This window comes from Pleurodeles waltl, chromosome 10, assembly GCF_031143425.1.
Source record: "Pleurodeles waltl isolate 20211129_DDA chromosome 10, aPleWal1.hap1.20221129, whole genome shotgun sequence".
Taxonomy (NCBI): Eukaryota; Metazoa; Chordata; class Amphibia; order Caudata; family Salamandridae; genus Pleurodeles; species Pleurodeles waltl.
The window spans coordinates 1,047,775,807-1,047,795,557 of NC_090449.1; the positions used below are offsets into that span (position 1 = coordinate 1,047,775,807).

The 19,751-nt window shown below is 45.2% G+C and overlaps 1 protein-coding gene across 1 annotated transcript in view; it reads right to left on the bottom strand.

The window, feature by feature from the left end:
* Positions 1 to 967: 967 nt before the first annotated feature.
* Positions 968 to 19,751, bottom strand: part of LOC138262205 (ubiquitin-conjugating enzyme E2 E2) — a 587,710-nt gene continuing 568,926 nt past the window's right edge. The window contains exon 6 of the mRNA XM_069212049.1: positions 968 to 1,774. Coding sequence (XP_069068150.1) covers positions 1,677 to 1,774 — 98 coding nt within the window. The 3' untranslated portion in view covers positions 968 to 1,676. The remainder of the gene's footprint in view (positions 1,775 to 19,751) is intronic.

Here is a 19,751-nt window from a genome sequence, read left to right on the forward strand (position 1 = left end):
TGCTTAGACTGTGTGCAGTCATTCCTCTGTTCATCATCATTTGTGTGACTGATGTAACACCCTAAGTGGCTATGTGTATGCCAAGACCTGAGCCCCTTGCTCACTGTGCAACAGGATCCAAGGCACACCTTACCGACGAGGCCCAGCAAGGCCTCAACCGGGCTGGGGTTGCTTTCATTTCCTTCTGGGGGAGTCTTACTTGGCAGTTCGGGGTGGACTCAGTCACGGCTGGCAGCGGGGCAAAGTGGCGGGTGGAGGGTGAACAAAACAAAATAAAGAAAAAAACAAACTTACTTTGAACCCACTGCACCGTCACGCCTTGGGTCTCTGCTTGACTGCAGGCCCCCAGGCACAGACTCCCAGCCTGCCCTGCGGCCAATCCTACCGCTGCTCCCATGCATGCATTAGGATTGGCCTGAGCGCCCTGACCTTGGCTTTGCACTCCCAGGCAGGCTGGGAGCATGGCCCTGCTGCCTCCAACCCCGCAGCACAGTGCTGGATTGGAGAGAGCTCAGTGCGCATGTGTGTTTGGCCGTTGTGAGCCGGCCAAACACACAAGCGTACTGAGGGGAGTGCACACCCCCCTGTCATCCCCCATTGCCCCGCTCCTTTAAAAATAAAACTATAATAAATATTGGTTATTATTGTTTTATTTTAAAAGTTTTGCAGCTGCTGCTGGTGGGGGTAACGCTCCGCCATAGCGGAGGAGCTGCTCCTGGGTGGACACTTCCAATGAGGAACTGGGTCAGTTCCGATTTGCATAAGGTGGGCCTTTGTCTAGAGTGGCAGAGTGGGTGAAAAATGATGGACTAGAATGCTACCCTGAGCATTTGCCAGTGGTTAGACTATTTGCAAGCATTCCTTCCATCACCTTTTGTGTGAGTGAACGGAGAAGAACAGAAGTCCTGAGGGTGGTGGACGAAGAAAGACTAAAGCGAGAGTGACATTGAGAGGCAAGACAAGAGACTTTTCACCAGCCAGTGTTTTATTGCGTGCTCTCAGTAAACACAAGTGAACAACAACTGATCTACAGTCAAAGGTGGTGCAGATCGCTTAAGAAATTTACAAGTACTTGGTTTTGTTATTCAGAAGGTGAAAATACACATTTACTTTTGTTCAAACTGGGAAGCCTCTTGTGGTGGAGATGCAAGATCTGTGACTCGTATGGCCTTGGGTAATGTGTAGTGACTGTCGATCAGAGGTTTCTGTACAAAAATCTGTTTTCCGACAGCATGCAAGCACCAACCACGATGAGACTTCAGTACAAAAAAATTAACCCTAAACGCAACCTTTACGTATAAATCAGATTAAATTCTGAATTTGTTTATTCTTTACCCACCTCCCCCCAAAAAAACCAATATAACCATATAAGAAAATATTACACACAATGCTACAAAGCTTTGTGACAAAGCCCTAGGCTAGAACAGATTCAACATTCGCATCATCATCATAAAAAAAACAAAGAAAAAATCCCCGTTAACAAGGGGAAAAAATATGTTCAAGTTATGTTATCAAATTTATTAAAGAAAATGACAACTTTGTGTCACAAATCGTTTGGAGGGGAAAAAAATAAAACAAAAAAAAACTAAAAAATAACATTAAAAAATCAAAAGAAGGGCTCTGGATGCACTTAGTGAGGGTGCTCGCGCAGGTCCAGCTTGCCTATCATTCGTTTCCTATGTGGCGTATCTCTTGGTCCATTGCCTGGCCAGTCGGTCATGCTCGGCTCTGTTGGTCGTGTACTGGGTGGCGATGCTTCCAACCAGCGGGTCCGCTGCACAGAAGAAAGGGACAAGAATTATGATGAGCACTGAAAATCTGGACTTTACTCCCAAGGTTTTGTAGAGGGTGAAACAACCCCAACCCGAAGCAAGAGTACTGTGCATCGATAGATACCTATACATTATTAATGTTATTGGATGAATATGCGATAATCAAAGTTAATCAATGATACCGTGAGACAGATTAATTGATTATACAGATATATATATATATATATATTATATATATATATTAATTACATGGAAAGTGACATCACAAGAAATTACACAGTGCCCTTATAATAATCATCATCACTGAAATGTTTAAGGACCTATTTTACAACAGAAACAAATGAACAATCACAAAGAACATTTTTGGTTTTACTTTACTTTTAAAACCCATCTATTTTTTCCACATATTAATGTGTAACTAAGCTTGAAAATGTCTAAAAGTGGCTATATTTTTTAAGAGACGTGTAACTTGATAACTATATATTTCTTATATTTTTAAGCTGCTTTTAGTAAGCAAGTGAAATGTGCTGGGTGTTTTTTTTAAAAAATAAGCAGAAGATTTATAAATATTTCACAAATGTGATGGGTGGAAGGGAAAGAGCAGACATGCATTATGCAGTATGAGGTGCTTCTGCTCTCGCCTGTGTGCTGCCTAGCGCTGATGCAGGTACCCTCGAGCCATGCTGCAAGGGTTCAGAGGTTACAGGAAGGATTTTTATTTTGCAGGAAGGAACACCTTCCTGCACAAAGACAATCCTTAGAGGCATATTTCTCTTCCTATGTGTGCTGCAGGATGCAGCCTACATGTAAAGAGGAAGTACACATGTAAAGAGGAAACTACACATGTTAAGAGGAACTAACAAAGAGAAATCAGCATATTTCCCCTTGTTACACCTGTGTCAGGTAGGCGCACCATTTTGGTGCAAACCCAGGTTTACAAGTGTTTGTAAATCTGGGTTTGCTTCGAAATTCATGGGAGGATGTACAGGAAATCCCATACTCCACAAATGTAATGGCTCCCCGACGCAAACTAACGAAAGGCAGAGGTATGTGCTGCCTTGCGTGACTTTGTATCTACTAAAACAGACAGAGCCACACAAATCGACTTTTTATCTACTAAAACACACAAAGCCACACAAATCACCTTTGTATCTACTAAAACACACAATGCCACACAAATCGAATTTGCATGGATTAGTAAATGTCAAAATACACTTTGCGCCAAGCCTACACTAGAAAAGTGATGACACCCTGACACAAAATCTTGAAAAATCTGGGCCTAAAATTTCTGTTAATTTTTGTTTTGTTTCCTGGTGGTGTTTTTTGCCCAGCTTCAAAGCAAAACATGTTCTTCAGATTTGCAGTTTGTTAAGCAACAGAACTGTTCATACTCTGAAGTTGTCTGTTCCTCAGATACCAGGTGAAAACATAACCCCATTCTCCAACTACTCTCACAAATTAAGGAGATTCCACCAGTCGGTGGAGGTTTACAAATATCCTGAGGACTTACACTCATTCAGTGTTAAAAAGTGCAAGCAGCTGGGGAGCTGAGGCACAAGGTCACACCTCTCAGCCCGGTGCTAAGGAAAGGGGTTCCCATTTCTAAACAAGCTTTGGCAAAGTCAATATGCCTTGCCTAAGTGAGATATATTGGCTTTGTCAGTGTTTTTTTTTAGCTACGTTGTGCAGCATGGCTAAAAGCAAAGAGGGAGGCAGGATACTGGATGCAAAGGGAAAGAGGGCTATGGCGCTACAGGCAGAGCTGCCGTCCTCAGAACCAGGTTCGAGTCTCCGCGTTGGCTCCATATCGGTGATTCTGGGAAAATCACGTAATCTCCCTTCCCTGTACTACATGTAGAACTTTGCTTTGTGAAAAGAGCAAATCCCAAAAATGGCAGATGACATTTCCAGTAGTGCACCCAGAAACCTGCAAATGTCCGAGCTTTCTAAGCGCACTGGTTGCCACCCTTGTGAATAAGGCACCACAGTAAATCTGCCCCCGCCCGTAGTGAGTCACCTCTGTTCTTGTGACTCGGGTCCTACAAGTGAATCGAGCAGTACAACTGGGAGGTGTGTCAGAACCACCAGGCAGCCACTCAACAGGAATGGCCCTGTCTGGACAAAAAGTGCATTTTAGGGAGACCCTGTGATTCAAACCACGACATCTGAGGAGCCCTCGGAGTCATGGAGGTAATGTCATTTGACAAAGGTTAGAACAGTGGTTCCCAACCTTTTGACTTCTCTGGACCCCTATTTTATCAATACTGGAGCCCGGGGACCCCCACTGAATTATTATTGGAACCTGGGGACCCCCACTGAGTCATTACTGGTAGCTGGGACCTAATATTATTAAATTCTTTAAGCACTCGCGGACACCCTGAGGAGGCTTTGCGGACCCCCAGGGGTCCCAGGCCCACAGGTTGGGAACCACTGGGTTAGAAGAAGCATATCCTGGCACTCAGAGGGGGCAGCCATTGATCCCTGCACTTCGACCCATGACACCCTGCCTACGTCACTGGCTGCAAGCCATGTAATGCCAACTGTGCCCATGCTATGCACAGATCACGCGCCGTAGGGCCTTTTGAGGCGATCTCTCGTCACTCCCAGCGCGCACGGTTCGATTTGTGTCCCACCTGGGCCTGCTCCGGTTCCCGTTTCTGCTTCATCCACACTCACCCCCATCACTGGGACACATCTGATACCGTGGCGGCTCCTCCTTATGGGCTCGAGGGCTAGGGTGACCAGATCTTGAGGAGCAAAAACCGGGTCAGGTCAGACATAAAAGAAGGACTAAAGACATTACTGTCACTTTTATATCTGGCCTGTCCTGTTTTTTTTGCGTAGCTTTGTGAAAGCTTGCCCATACATGTGTGTTTATATATATATATATATATATATATATATATATATATATATATATATATATATATATATATATATAATAACACACACACACATTTACAAGACTACATATATAAAATTAACTATGGCTTGACCTCCCATCCTGCACCCCCAACCCGCCCCCACCCACCTCTCTCTGCTCCCCACTCCATCTCTCTGCTGGGAGAAGACAGGGGACTGTGTTGCCTGACAGTTAGAGATAAATTAATTATTTCATACTTTACTTATGCTTCCCTAGATGATCTGACCTTTGTCCCAAAAACCGGAACATTTGTTTAAAATTAAGAGAAGCATGGGGACGGGACACTCCTCTAAAAACCGGGACTGTCTGGAGAAATCCGGAACGTCTGGTCACCCTATCAAGGGCTATACTCTCATTTTTAATAATCTATTATTCACTCTTGCTATAGTAAAAAAAAGAATGACGACCTACCTCGGGTCCAGCAACAGCTTGAGGCAGCTCGTGACACTGATGGCCGGCACGGGACCGCCTGCAGCAGCCATCAGAGGGAATATCATGAACTGGTGAAATCCCAGCCGGCCTCAGGCCCGGGCACAATCAGTACCTCCCCCAGCTTTGAGGCGCTAACGCGTCACTGGAGGTAGCTGCAATACCTGCCAATCAGCCCGTCATCCTCCCCTTCCTTACCCATCACACATTTGGGAAAGGGGGTTGAGAGAGCGGAACTCCAACCTGATGCCTGCAAATGCTCTGCTTTTCGGTTTCACATTCATGCGCCAGGAAGGAGCTGCGCAGGCAGCAAGGTAAGAGCTTAAATGTTGTGAGAGGCTCACTCACTCGCTGGAATGTGAGCCAAGGAGTGCGCCCCACAACTTTTAAAGGTCACCAGATGCCGCTGCCTCACCACGAGCCGCACACGGCCGCTCAGGGTGTTAAATGGGTCTGTGCTGAACCCCGAAATGTATCCGCGCCGGCTCTATATCCAGGGTCTTTACTTTGCAGGCAAAATCACTGATCGATTTCTGAACAGCGACTGTAAACACCTTTCGGGTGTCCCATGTCAGCGATGCAGCCCAGTTTACATTTCACACCGTATTCTTCATCTTGCATCCTCCAGGAGTACTTCCTTTTTTGGGCCGGCATGCACATCCAATACTGGGCCTCTCTGCAAAGCAACACTATCCAAACTAGAACTGTTCATCCTTTACCTGATACAGTTTACAACTACTGCCAAATCCAATAGTTCTGGCTGGTTTAGGTATCTGGGTCTGTAGTTGTGTGACTGGATGAAATAACAGAAAACTCACGGAAAGCCATCCGCATACTAGGTCAGCTGGCAGGCTGCATGAAGCACAGGATTTTAGTTCACATGTTTTAAGACACACCCTTAATTACGTGGGCAGCAACTCTTAAAAAAGATTCCTATTTATGCATCTTTGGCCACGCCTCTTTGAGAGACACGCCCACCTTTGTTTAAAGACCACATTCACCTAGGAGTTGGGTACATTTAGGTAGGTTTACTCCCTAGGCACCAAGGATCTAAATTTGTCAGTAACTGAGCAGCTGTACAGAATGTCCAAGGAGGTAGGGGCTTCCTGATTCTATTCAAGTCAGACCACTCGACATGACCACAAGCATACATACAATGGGTTGTTAAGCAAGGAAGCCCGCAACTTGTCTCAATAAGCAACGATTTTACACCTCTTACCCAGAGGCAGCTTCTCTGTTTGGGCAGAGGAGCGTCGCCCCCCGCCAGCAGCAGCAACTGCCAAACTTCTACAATACAACAATAATAAATTGTATTGTGGAAGGGGCGGGGCCACAGTCCGTGACAAGCACAGAGGGAGTGCTCAGCACTCCCTCTCAGTACACATGTATGTTTGGCCGGCCTTCCGAGGCCGGCCAAACATACATGCGCACTAAGCTCTGTCCAACCCGGCAATGCAGTGCCGTATTGGAGAGGGCAGGCAGACTCTCCGAGTCTGCATAGGAGCGCCCTGGCTGGGCGCTCCGACCAATCCGAACGCTGCTGCCTGTGGCAAAGGAAAGGAGTCCAGAGTGGAGTGAGCTTGGGGGTGAGTAGAGCGCCCGCACTCTGCATGTCCGCAGATAAAGGGGGGGGAGGAGAAGGCAGTGTTTGCTGATTGCTGTCTGCATTCTACCATCCTCGCGCCAACCCCCACCTGCCGCTTTGAAGACAAACTCTGCAGGGCAACGAGGAATATCTAAAGAGCGAACAGAGTCCCACTCAGTGTGATGCCTGAAGGCTAAAACAAACATTGGCAAAGTCAAAAGGACTCACCTATGCAACAGTTACTGGCAATGTCTTTGAGCCACGTTGTACACCGGCGTGGCTGCTGTTCAGCATGGCTAAAGTTTAGGCCAGTGGGGAGGGGTAGATTGGAATGGAGTAGATTAGGGTAGATTGCAATGGGGTAGAGTGGGGTAGAGTAGGGTTGAATGGAGTGGGGTGGGTTGGAGAGGGGGAGTTGGGTAGAACAGTGTAGTAGATTGGAATTGGGTAGATTGAATTGAGGTAGATTGGAGTGGGGCAGATAGGACTAAGGTAGATTGGGGTAGAATTGAGTGGGATATATTGGGTAGAGTAGAGTGGGGTAGATTGCGGAAGATTGTGGTGGACTGGGGTAAACTGCAGTGAAGAGAGGTAGACTGGAGTGGGGTAGATTGAGTGCAGTAGATTGGGTGGATTACAGTAAGGTAAAATGGAATGGAGTGGGTTAGATTGGGTTAGTTTGAAGTTGGGTAGTAGATTGAGGTGCTGCGGAATGGGGTAGATTGGATGGGGTGAGGTAGATTGGGGTAGTGTTGGGTAGAATGGAGGAGAGTGGATTGGAGTGCAGTAGAGTTGGGTAGATTGGAGTGGAGGAGTGGGGTAGACTGGGGTAGATTGGTAGATTTGAGTGTGGTAGATTGGGGTAAAGTGGAGTGGGATATTTTGGGGTAGATTGGAGTGGGGTAGACTGGGAAAGAAAGTAGTGTAGTGGATTGGGGTAGAAGATGGAGTGGGATAGGGTAGATTAGATCGGAGTGGGCAAAAGTAGAGTGAAGTGGATTGGAGAGGGGTAATATGCAGTGGCGGCTCGCTGGGGTTACAGGGGGCGGGGCGCGAGGGTGAGTAAAGGAATTTTAATAAAAAATAAACTTACCTCCGTGCCGCTCCTCTCTCCCGCGTCGACACTGCACACAGGCACAGGCTCCCAGCCTGCTCTGCGGCCAATCCTGACGCTGCTCAGGGCAACGTCAGGATTGGCTGGGAGCGCCCACCCAGTGTTTCCCCAGGCAGCCTGTGCAGGCTCTCTCTCCAGCCCGGCAACTGTAGCCTACTGCACATGTATGTTTGGCCGGCCAGAGATGGCCGGCCAAACATACATGCGCAGTAATGGGAGTGCACTGTGCACTCCCCTCACTGCTAGTCACCCCACTGCCCCGCACCTTTCACAAGGAAGCAACAATAAACATAGTTTATTGTCCCTTCCTTGTGAAAGGTTAGCTGCTTCTGCTGCTGGTGGGGGGGCGACGCTCCTCTGCTCTAGCGGAGGAGCTGCCACTGGTATTATGGAGTGTGGTAGATTAAAGTGGAGTGGGGCAGATTGAAGAGGGGTATGTTGGAGTGGAGTTCATTCAGTGGTGTGAGGTAGATTCAGATAGGGTGGATTGGAGTAGACTTGGATAGATTGGAATGGGGTAGACTGGAGAAGGGTAATTTGGGGGGGAGTAGGGTAGATTGGATTGGGATTGGATTGGGGTTGAGTGGGGTGGAGTGGGGTGGATTGGACTGGAGTGGGGATGATTTGAGTGTCGTGGCAGATTGGGCTGAAGTGGAGTGAGGTAGGTTTGGTAGAGTGGAATGGAGTTTGGTGGAGTGGGGTAGATTGGGTACAGTGAATTGGGGCATAATTAGAGTGGAGTTTGGTGGAGTGGAATTGGACAAATTGGAATGGAGTCAAGAGTGGAGTGAGACTGGGGATGAGTAGAGTGGAGTGGGGTAGATTGTAGTGTAGTGGGGTAGATTAGGGTGGAGTGGGGGTGAACTGTATGGATTAGAGTAGGGTAGATTGAAATGGAGAGGTGGTGTTTGGAGTGGGGTAGCTCGGAATGAAGTAGATTGGAGTGGTGTGGGTAGAGTGGGTGGACTGGATTGGGGTGGAGTGGGGTGGTTAGGTTGCAGTGGGGTGGAGTGAAGTGGGGTAGACGACAGTAGCTTAGAGTAAGGTAAAGTGGTGTGGATTGGAGTGGGGAACATTGGGGTGAAGTGGATTGGGAAGGGGTAGAGTGGAGTGGGGTAGATTAGAGTGGGGTATAATGGGGTAGATTTGGGTAGAGTGGAGAGGAGGTGGATAGATTGCGTACTGTGGAGTATGCGTGGTGTGGTGGAGCACTACCATTATGGGGAACACATTCTCAATTGAAATGACCATTACATTTGCACCGAAATACAGTTTTACTGCACACAAAAGACAATGTGTTTAAAATTCATCACCAAGTGTACTGATTTGTTTTGACTGTATTCAAATATGTTTCCACTTCAGAATTACAAAAAAACGTGCTTCGGTTGTACTAATTCTGATATATTCTGAAACATCATCACACTCCCTTTTTAGGGTCGAACTCGCAAGCGCTCTGTCCCTGTTGTAATCTCTCTGTGGGCTTTTAACCAAGCCCATGTCACGCCCCTCACTTTCATTGGTTCGTGGGCTTGCCTTTTAAAATTTGCTTGATTTCATTAGTGAAAGGAATGCATACGTCATGCCTTCTCCGGTGTTTAGCCCTCCTCGAGATCACCGGCCAACTACTGAAAACATACGAGGCTCCATGTTTTCCGTATAGTTTCTGGACTACTTTTTTCTCTTTATTTCATAGGCAGATCTCACTGGGCAGTAATCGGGCACTTTTCATGACTACCAGTTTAATTCTATTGTTTATCCTAGTGCTCCTTCGCAAATTCAAGGTTTTAAACAGCGCAATCGTGCTTGTTTTTTTGTTTTATTACTATGCAAAGGCGAAACTGGACTGGTCTTTTTGTTCTGATTAGTCACTTTCATGCTCATGGCGTGGCGCTTTAAATTGGCTCCCTTATGTGAAATTGTATTACTTTTCATTTTCAGTTTATGTGGCAAGAAAAGTCCGGATAGGAGTTTACAATGCTAATAGCTCTAACTCGAGCAAACACGAGCCCCATTGCATTGCAAATGCTTATTTTTGTTGTGTGTTAGGAAAAAAACATCCCACCCTCTCTTCTTACATGGGTTCTCAGCAGGATTTTCACATACATTCTCTCACTTTGTAGTCAGAGAAAGAAAAATGAACACCAAGCTCCTTGGAAAAGGGAGCCTGACATTTGACCTCTGTCTTTGAATGCACGGCAAATGTGACAATATAAAAACGAGAATACAGTAAACAAGGTTTAGGCAATGGGAGGGATGAACTGAGCTGGAGAGCCTAAAGCAAATAAATCCAGCATATATAAAGCCAGAAAATGTAAGTTTCAAACCATAAAGCCAATGGTAGGCAACGAGCGGAATTAATTCCTAGGTCAGACGTCTGAATGCCTTCAAGATGTCTTTAGCAAACCAGACAGCTGTCTGGTAAGCATCAACCTAAAAAGTAGGCTCAGTGAAATACAGTATTTGCATAGAATCACACGATTTGGTGAAACAGGGAAGCTGAGATTGAGCCAGATGTTTCCGTTTCACACTGCACAATCCAGCTTCTAGAAGGTTATCCGTTTTTTTTATATCTACGCCTAATGCATTTTTTACAATACAACATTAATGAACGGTTAGAATACAACGTGGGAGATAGGGAGAAGTCAAGTTTTATTTTGGGCAGTTGAGCATAGTGTTATTTTTTATGTGGTGGTTTGCATTACATACTTGAGCATATCGAAGTATATTATGATCTTTTCTGCTTTTAATATTTTCAGTTGACTTGTATGGTAATTTGATTAGTTTTTAAGTTTTATAAATAGAGACAGAAAAAAAACCAATCGACAAATAGAAAAAGAATAACAGTTACATGCCAGGGTACACTGATGCTAGTCGAGCATGGTGGCATCATCTATATACTGTTTGTTACAAGGCATCTACATACATTTCACGTTTCAGGGAAATTCAGTGACTGCAATCCATGCCCATAAGAGCGAGTGCTCAGCAGCGTGGAATAAAAAGTTACAAAGTGGGATTCAGATATCCTTGGGTCTCAAAGAAGAGGGTTGTAATTCTGCATATTTTCAGCTTCTTGTGTTACAGAGGACAAGGTCTTTTAATGAATCTTCTGACTTGTATCATAACTGATTCATCATGAACAGGAAATCAATGAATATTCCATTTCACACAGCGCCCTTCCATGTGATGTATCAGAGGCGAACGGCACACAGGCCCGGGAAATGGGATATGGAGGTTCAGTGTGCAGGTTCACCCAGCTTTGCATGAGGTTATAACTTTCAATACACAGTTCTTAATATAGACTGGAATGCTAGAGCTTCGTCAGTGTAAATGCTCCCAATTTTGACTTCTGTGGAGCTGAGCTGCCCAAGATCACACAGAGGAGTAGAACTGTGGTCACAGAGCACAGTTTACCTTTTCTCTCTCTTCTGACATCTCCAGTGTGGTTTCAATTTGCTTGACGAGAGGGGTGTGATCGGCACAGGGGGTCTGATGAGGGAGGGATGATGTGTCCTGGACACAGTGGATCTGAAGAGAGGAGGGTGACCAGTGTTGGGCACAGAGGGTCTAAGAGAAGGGACATGATCTTTTCTGAGCACAGAGGAGTTGGGGGGGGGGGGGTCAGGGATTGTTTATTAAATCAAACACAAGACGTTTTTGTACCGCACACATCCTAAACTCACAAATTTGAAGGAGCTAAGTGATAATGGAGAAAAAAAGAGGCACTGTGAAATAAAATTTGCTTGAGATCAAACAGATTGGTCTAGTGGGGAAGCTGAGATTAAACTCAGGTTTCGTGGCTTTAAACTGTGCAATTCAGCCACTAGATGGTACCTCTCTTCTTTTATACATCAAGGTTAATGCAGTGTCTTGTAATTCGTGGGAGCTGAGACTAGAGCCACAATAAGGATCCGCTCACTTTGGGCTCGAGGTTCCTAGAGGAGCTCGAGCCAAGTTAGAGCCAGACTATAAAGTTTTGCCATATTGCTAAAAGGCTACGGGGTGAAGTTCACTTTTATTTCCAGAAGTTGTCACACAACCCCGCCCCTTCCTAGCACATGCAGAGGAAAGCAAAACACGCGCACACGGTCTGGTCCACATGTGACTGAATTATAGCTCCCAGAAGTTGTCGTAGACTGGCTCAAGAACCGCAAACAATGAGAGACCTCAGATGTCAGTCGCCCTGCTTGGCACTAGGTCGGCAACATCAGGGACCCCTCACAACAGAATCCTCAGTATATAAACAAAGCACAGTCATTGCAGCAGCATGCAGGATAGACGGGCTTTATCTGTGTCCGGCATTTGTATCCAGTCCAAAAGATGGTACATATATTTTTGACCTGTTCTGAGACTTATTGACACGCAGAATTCCAGCTTAAAGTTTTCTGATATAATTGTTTGAGCTTTCTTTTACACAAAGAAAACTGAAAGTGACGAAATAAACATAACCTGGTTCTTATAAGGAATTTTTACCCAAATACCTTAATAATAATATGGTTTATATTGAGCCACCACACTCAGTTGAACTTGAATGGGTGACAGGCCTAAAACGTAGAGGTAAAGCCAGGAAAACTTTCAAAGTGGTATTTTATGCACAGGACATGTTCCTCCCATATGATGTGGCACCGATACAGGCTTGAGAGCACAATGTCGGTGTTAGGCAGAGGAAACCAGTGGGAGACAGCTATCTCCTCTAATCCCCCATCACTCGACAGGGACCATGAGAAGGTCCATGTACCTCCCCTCCCCCCAGCATAGCTTTCTCCACAACCAGAGATGGAGATTTGCTGTCCTTTGCAGGCCCCATTCGTTCATACTCAGCCAATCAGAGGATCCCAAATTGTGCCTTTTCATTCATTTTCTTTGGGCAAAGCTTTTTACGATCCCCTGAGAGTCGATAATTTGTGATGTGACCTATTAATATGTCACACTGCAAATACCACACCCATTTTAAAACCAGTCAGTGTGCAAACTGCACATTCTGCGAATGACTGTCAGTGTGGCTGGTGCTTTATCTGAGCTTGAAAGCAGAGACCAGTGTTCAGGTTGCCAACTAAAGCAAAACACTCTTCCTTGCCCGCAGGCTAGAGGTCAAGATTTGGAAAGAAGCCATCACTTGACTGGAGCTGCATTTGGCTTCAAACATGACCTGCAAGACTTGTTCTGTTCTGAGTACCAAATACTGCATTTATCCCACCCCCCTCTCTGAAATGCATTTTTGTGTTTTATTTGCTCTGCTTCTCATGCGTATAATACTGTAATCCTGCAATACTGTTCTGGCTCTGACTGCTAAATTAGCCAGACGTCTTGATAAAAATTATATAATTTCTTTCCGATTGTTAGCAATTCTGACTGTATGGAAGACAACAGATTAAATATCCACGCTAAACCCACTTTTTATTCACTACTGCCATGTGAAAATACCTCGTTACTCACCAACCTCCCGGCGCTATATAAATAGCACCAATAAAATAACCAAATGCAAATGTAGTTTTACGGAATAGTGCTGCACCTTTATAAGGACGTGGTGCCCATCACCCTCCAACTGTGCCACTCAGCTCCTCATAGCCTTTTCTCACATGTTTTTTTATAGCGCTGCTCATCCTAGTATAGGGTGTCAGAGTGCTTTACATCAGACGCACATTAAAGAGAGTCAATGAATCATGCAAGAGGGTAAATCAATGTACGGGAAAAGCCACAGAAGACAAGTTTCAAGTTTCTTTATTTTTGCACAATTAATCAAAATCATTGTAAATGTTTAAAACAAGCATAAGATCATTACCGATTAAAAACAGTGCAAATACAGTACGATGTAAAAAGTATATTTTTACAGAGGTAAGCAAAATCATTGCAATTTTTTAAAAGAACACACAATAGTGTCAATTAAAAACAGTGGGAGCGCAATAAGCTATAAAAAAAGTATGGGAAATGCCACAGAAGAGAATACTCCTTACAGAGTGTAGGAGTCACATATAATCCAAACTGGTGAGCATTATGCATCAAGAGTAATTATTCTGGAGAAAGGCAAACTCAGGACTTAAAATGTAACACACTGGCTAGGACCATTACTACCCAAAGAAAGCCTTTTTAGCAACTTTAGCGTAACAAAGAATTGAGAAAAAACTGTTCTAAACCTACGCATTGTACTTTGCATGCAGCTCTTTTGTAGCCGGTGCATAGCTCGCTCTGAGAATGATCGTCACTTAAACTGCAAAGAACAAAAGAACATCTGTGCAAAAGCAGTAACCCACTGAGCTATCTACATACAATACAAATCTATGATCTGCATGTCAGACAATGTGCTTCGCAGCAGGCACGTTAACCTTCTACGCTACTTTATCAGTCACAACTGATACTAGGTAAAACTCTGATCTCTCCTGCAAGTACTTTAATCACCAGAGTTACCTTGTCATTCTATTACTGGGTGAAAATTGCTGGCCACATAGAGAACTCCGCTGCAGGTACCTTTAACCTCATACATTTTGAACAGTAGCACACCCCACTCCTGATGCCAGGCGCACCACCCTACAGCTGGCACCAGGCACATACTTTTTGCTCTGGCTGATAGACATTTCACAAAATAGCAGACAGGAAGAGGGTGGCATCTGATCAGCTTGTCCGTGTCTTGTGTCATATGGCAGCACTACCTGCAAGTGTGTACTGTTCACACCTTTGGCTTCTCGTGTTTACATGCATCCTGTGTGTCATGCTTACATTTACGAGCATCACAAATTGTAATGAGCGTTCTATATAACATGCTGTTCGTTATGTGAGATTCCCACTATGACCTTTTTGTGCATCCCACACAATGCTCATATATGACCTTCCACTCGCTATATTCACTTGTGAGCTTCACACACAAACATAACTTTGTAGTATGTAAAGCTATCAGTCAGCCCCTTGTATATGTGCTTGTCATTAACACATCACCTCTGAACTTCGCCCACACACCTCGTTCTGCACGTGTCTATACCTATCTTCAGTGAGTGTTTCACACGTCATGTCTTGCGTTTATTAGCATCCTGCATGCGCACCAGATTTCTCATTTCAGCAAACACTTCTTTCTTATGTCTTGAACAGCGCACTTTGTCTCATTTTAAGCATTTTGTGAATCTCATGTTTGTAAGCATCTCCAACATGAGGCTTATTCTTATGATAATGTGTCTCGTGGGGCTTCTCATGTTTGTGTGCATGATATGCGGTGTGAGTGCACTCTACACGTCATCCATCTACAATACCTCTTCCCATACAATACACAATAAAAGTTTGAGCTTTTTGCATTGAAGGCCCTGCAAATGTGTTGAAAATAAGGCCATTGTGTCCAACGTGCTGAGCGGTCGGTGTAAAAGCTGTACAAAAGTAATGGATAACTACAAACCTATTCTGGAAACCCTAGAACGAATATCAGCTTCCAAGATATGTCTTCTTGTGCTCACGATTCGCTGGCACTAGTTTAGAAGGAACAACCTTTCTAGCCCATCTGATTGCCCTCCACATACTGAAGCTTGCAGAATGTTTGCATACTGTCAGGCTGGGACGCCCGCAACCTATATCAGGCCGACCTGCCGCCTTGAATGTAGCACAAAGTGCAATACTGAAGCTCGCACTGATGGATCTTTTCACAGCCTACACAACTCCGAGAACCAGTCTAATGATTATACTGCTGAGTACCGTCTTAATGCCATTGAACTGCCATGACTGGTGATAGAAAATAGGGGAGCAGACATTTTTCATCCTGAAACTGTCGGGATTACTATCATCCCCCAGTATTTGAAAAAAAATCTTAAACAGCTGCTTTCAATCAATAGGCAATGGCATTGACACTAGTATGTATAAACCGACTGCTACTTTCAGCTCAATAAGCTACACTATCAAGTATATATCAGTCCTGGAACTGGCAGACATACTCCGATAAATGCTTCCAAAAGAAACTACTTTCTTTACTTGGGTTGATAAGGTACTAAAGATTCTTTCAGTTACTCAAGTATTGGCTTGTGAGGCTGAAAGAAACTTCGGTGGTCTCCGCTGACTGGAAACTTGGCTACGATCAACTATCTCCCGGAAAAGACTGAGGGCTTGATTTAGAATTTGGCAGACGGGTTACTCCACCACGAACGTGAGGGATAACCCGTCCGCTGTCCTGCGATTTCCATAGGATATAATGGGGTCGTAATACGGCGCAACCCCATCCACCGAACTCTAAATCACGCCGCCAGGTGCAACGTACATAAAGAGATGGTAAACTCCCTTAAGATACGGCAACAGCAAAATAATTTGTCCTCCGCATCGAACGGCGCAAGAAAATATTTGATTCTTTTAATTAATGTCCATGATTTAATTGTAGATGCCTGCAGCAAGAAAGAATGGTTTCTAACTCCCCCGGTTGCATGTTGAGGTTTGGGAATGTCACTACCAACCTTTGGTTTGCTGTCCTCTGCCCCCTCCACCTCTGTTTACTCGGTGCAGGAAGGGACATTGTTCAACAGTGTTTCTTCACATTTGGTTTAATTACTTTGCAAATGTAAATAATAAAACACATCTTCGAACTGTGAGAAGGTGGAAACCTTCCTTCCTATTTTACTTCTAAACCATATGATTATGCATGTGATTGGAGCCTGCGGTTTGCACAAAAAAAATAGGCAATTTGTATCGGGTCACAGGAAGTTCCCCAAGGCTGTCTCCGCACCCCCACCCCTACACACAAAGAAATGTATTGGCTCCTACGTCCATGGGCATAACCAGAATCAGTGCTTACCAAAACTGACATCTTCTTACGCGCCCCCCCCCCCCCAAAAAAAAGATGTATGGAGGTTTGACCGGGAAATGTATCAGGGGGAAACAGAAGGTGTGACAATTGTATTACACACCTACTGGTAATGTTGATCCCTGCACAAACATCTGGGCGCACAGTGATTCTAATGTAACCCTTCATCTGTAACTAAGGCTGAGCCATTAAGAAGCAGGGGAAACGGCCTCGGGAAGTCCTCGTGAGAGCAAACCCCGTCTCTGCCCTCACAAGGCGCCCGGAAGCAGCCGGAGAGGCGCTATGAATTATAGATGACTCCTGCCCCTGAACGCAGCTGGGGCCCGGGGGGCGTAAAGTGGGCGGCGGAGAGGGTCAGAGGCGGAAGAGGGCCTCCTTCTGCGCCGTGCAAAGCACGAAGGAGCAGTGTTCACCAGGCGCTGTGATGCCAGTGTTGTGGGGCGCTCCACACACCGGCGGTCATACTTTTTTTTCTGTGTTTATTTTATTTATTTATTTTTTAAATAGCGCTTGCTGCCGGTCAGCAGCTTCAAGGCGTTTTCAATGGTAAACCTCAGTTACTGCACAACTCTGGGTGCAAGCTGAACTCTCTCTAGTGGTTGTGAGTTAACCCAGATGGTTAATGCACCACCTTCTGCACTGACCCGTGCGTGCCCTGCATGCCACAGGGTGGTTGCACCTCCACTGAGGTGGCTCGGAGGTAACTCACCTGCTACAGACCTGTGTGCCTCGTACCGCTTCTCCTCCGTGGTGAGGTAACTTATTTTACAATAAATGCATTTATATAGAGCTTAACTACCCGAAAAGCGCTTCGACGCCTCGTCAAGGGTAGTACGCGCTATATAAATACTATTACAATACAATACCCTCGATAGTGCTTGAAGCGCTTTACGCTAAGTACCACGCTACTCGTAAGCCCAGGGTTAGTGGTTAAATCCAGCGGGTAACTGGTTATTAGGTTAAGCCTTGTGCTTCGAGGGAAATCATTCCACGCTTTTGCTTCAGTTTCCCCTGTGGTAAATGTAATTAACATTTCTATGACAACATTAGTGGGGACTTGTTGCCCCCAATGGAACTGGTTAGAGGGGTGAAGAGAGGGCTGGAATAGATTAAGTATTATTGGGTTAAGGAACAAGAGGGTGTGATTTATGAAAACAGGTGGAGGAAATTTGTAAAGCTACATAATGGAAAAAGAAAAGAAAACCGCAGCATCTAAGTTGGAGAAGCGCGTGCAGAGGGGGAGCGGGGTGCGCAGAGGACGGCAAAGGGCAGGGGAGGAAGAGGGGGTACATTTGATGGTTGTAAACCAAGGTCCATTTGCAGGCAAAATCAGCGATTACAATCCCAATTACATTGGCGTACATGCAGGGCCACTGAAACTATGCAATTCTGCGGCGAATTTCGCATAATTATGGTTTTGCTATAATTGCCACTAAATCCATCACCTGCTGCATTATCTGCGCTTTTAACAACAACAAAAAAATGGTTTCTAGCTCAAACGGATCAAAAGTTGCAAAAAATATATCGACTCGGGTTCCTGCGCACCAGAACGCTTCTCACAAAGTTTGAGTGTTCATCTTCCAAATGCTGATTGCTGTATTTGGGTGTTAATTTGGTACTAGTTAAAGTGAACTCTGATCTCAGATACTCTTATCCAGAGCTTATTTTGTAAATATAATCGTGCTTGTGCCCAAAGGTCTCCTCCTTCACACGTGCCTGCTGCAATTAAATGTGCGAGCACGGAATACTGAGGTAGCCTAATCCTGAAGCCATCTCGGGCCTCTTCAATCCTTTTACAGCCACTCCCTGCCCCTTCAGCTCTCTCTTGCAGCTTTCTGCTTTCTCCCATTGTGACGCTTTTTCGCTTTTCTCTTTGTCCATCTTTCCCATATGTGTCTTTTGCTCGCAGGAAATGTTTGAGGCAGAAGAATAAGCCCCGGCCCTCAAAAATAAGTGCCGTGCTCAGCACCGGAAACAACAAGCACAAATTAAGCACTGCTCTTACCGGGTGTAAAAATTACAATAATTGCGGTAATACTATGACAACATGTTCCGCATAATTTGCCGTTTCTTGCTGCATAATTTAATGAACTCTGCCGCATAATTCCAGTGGCCTTGCTTATAGGGTGAGTGCACGCGCTGCTGAAATGTATTGTGGAGATCAGAGCTTCGTATGCAGGATGTATAATTGAAACTTTCTTACTCGGAGAGAGGGCAGAGCTGCTGTAGGATTAACTGTGAGACCCACCGCCCCCCCTTTCAGTACCTTGTAAAAACAAGTTATTGTGGTACGTTTTTCCAAGACAGGTGCCTATTGCCTTTCTCTGGTTCTGTGGCAATGTACACCCCTCATACCCTCCGTTCACCCCAATCTCCACCACAGTACAGCATGCTTCCAGGATGAGAGGAGACAGACATCTGGAAGTGAGAGAAGGGAATAGCCCTGAATTCCAAAATAAAGTACAAAGCGCAGAGTTCATATATAACCTTAAAGTGAGTTAAACAAGCACAACACACACACTAGAAATCTGAAAACCTGATCTGCCTCCACTAGGGAGGGACGTCGGAGAATCCGGACCCCTGAGTTCCCATCAAAAATAAACAAGCCTTGGCAAAGCCACTAGGTCTGACCTAGACAAGCATGCCGGGTTTTAGCAACTTTATTAAATATTTAGTTAAACTTACGATAACGGGGGCTAACAAGGCCACGAAAGACACGAACTAAAATATAAGAAATGAAGTGAGGAGAAAAGAGGGCGAAGGAGGCATCACAGCAGTATTTGAGGATAAGAGGGTGGTTACCGACAGATGGTCAGAGGCGTCGGAAACGGAAAGAAGCAGCCAGGAGTGTCCATACTAGAAAGACAAAGCCAATGGGTCGGGTAAATACAAGGTAATGCCAAGATTGTGTCAGGAGTTTTCAGCAGACAGAGCGATGCCTGGTTGGTACTGACCCGACCCTCTTCCATGCAGGTAACTATTAACAAAACTTTGAAAAAGTTCGTTTTATTTTGTCAACTTGCTGTGATCTAGAGCAGATTTCTCAATTGTGTTTAAGTGGCACATTTTAGGCCACCACAGAGATATCAGATATTGCTGGTGGGAGACAGCGGTGGAGAGTCTCCCTCATCCCCTGAATAACTAAAAAGCAACATTAAGGGGGCAAG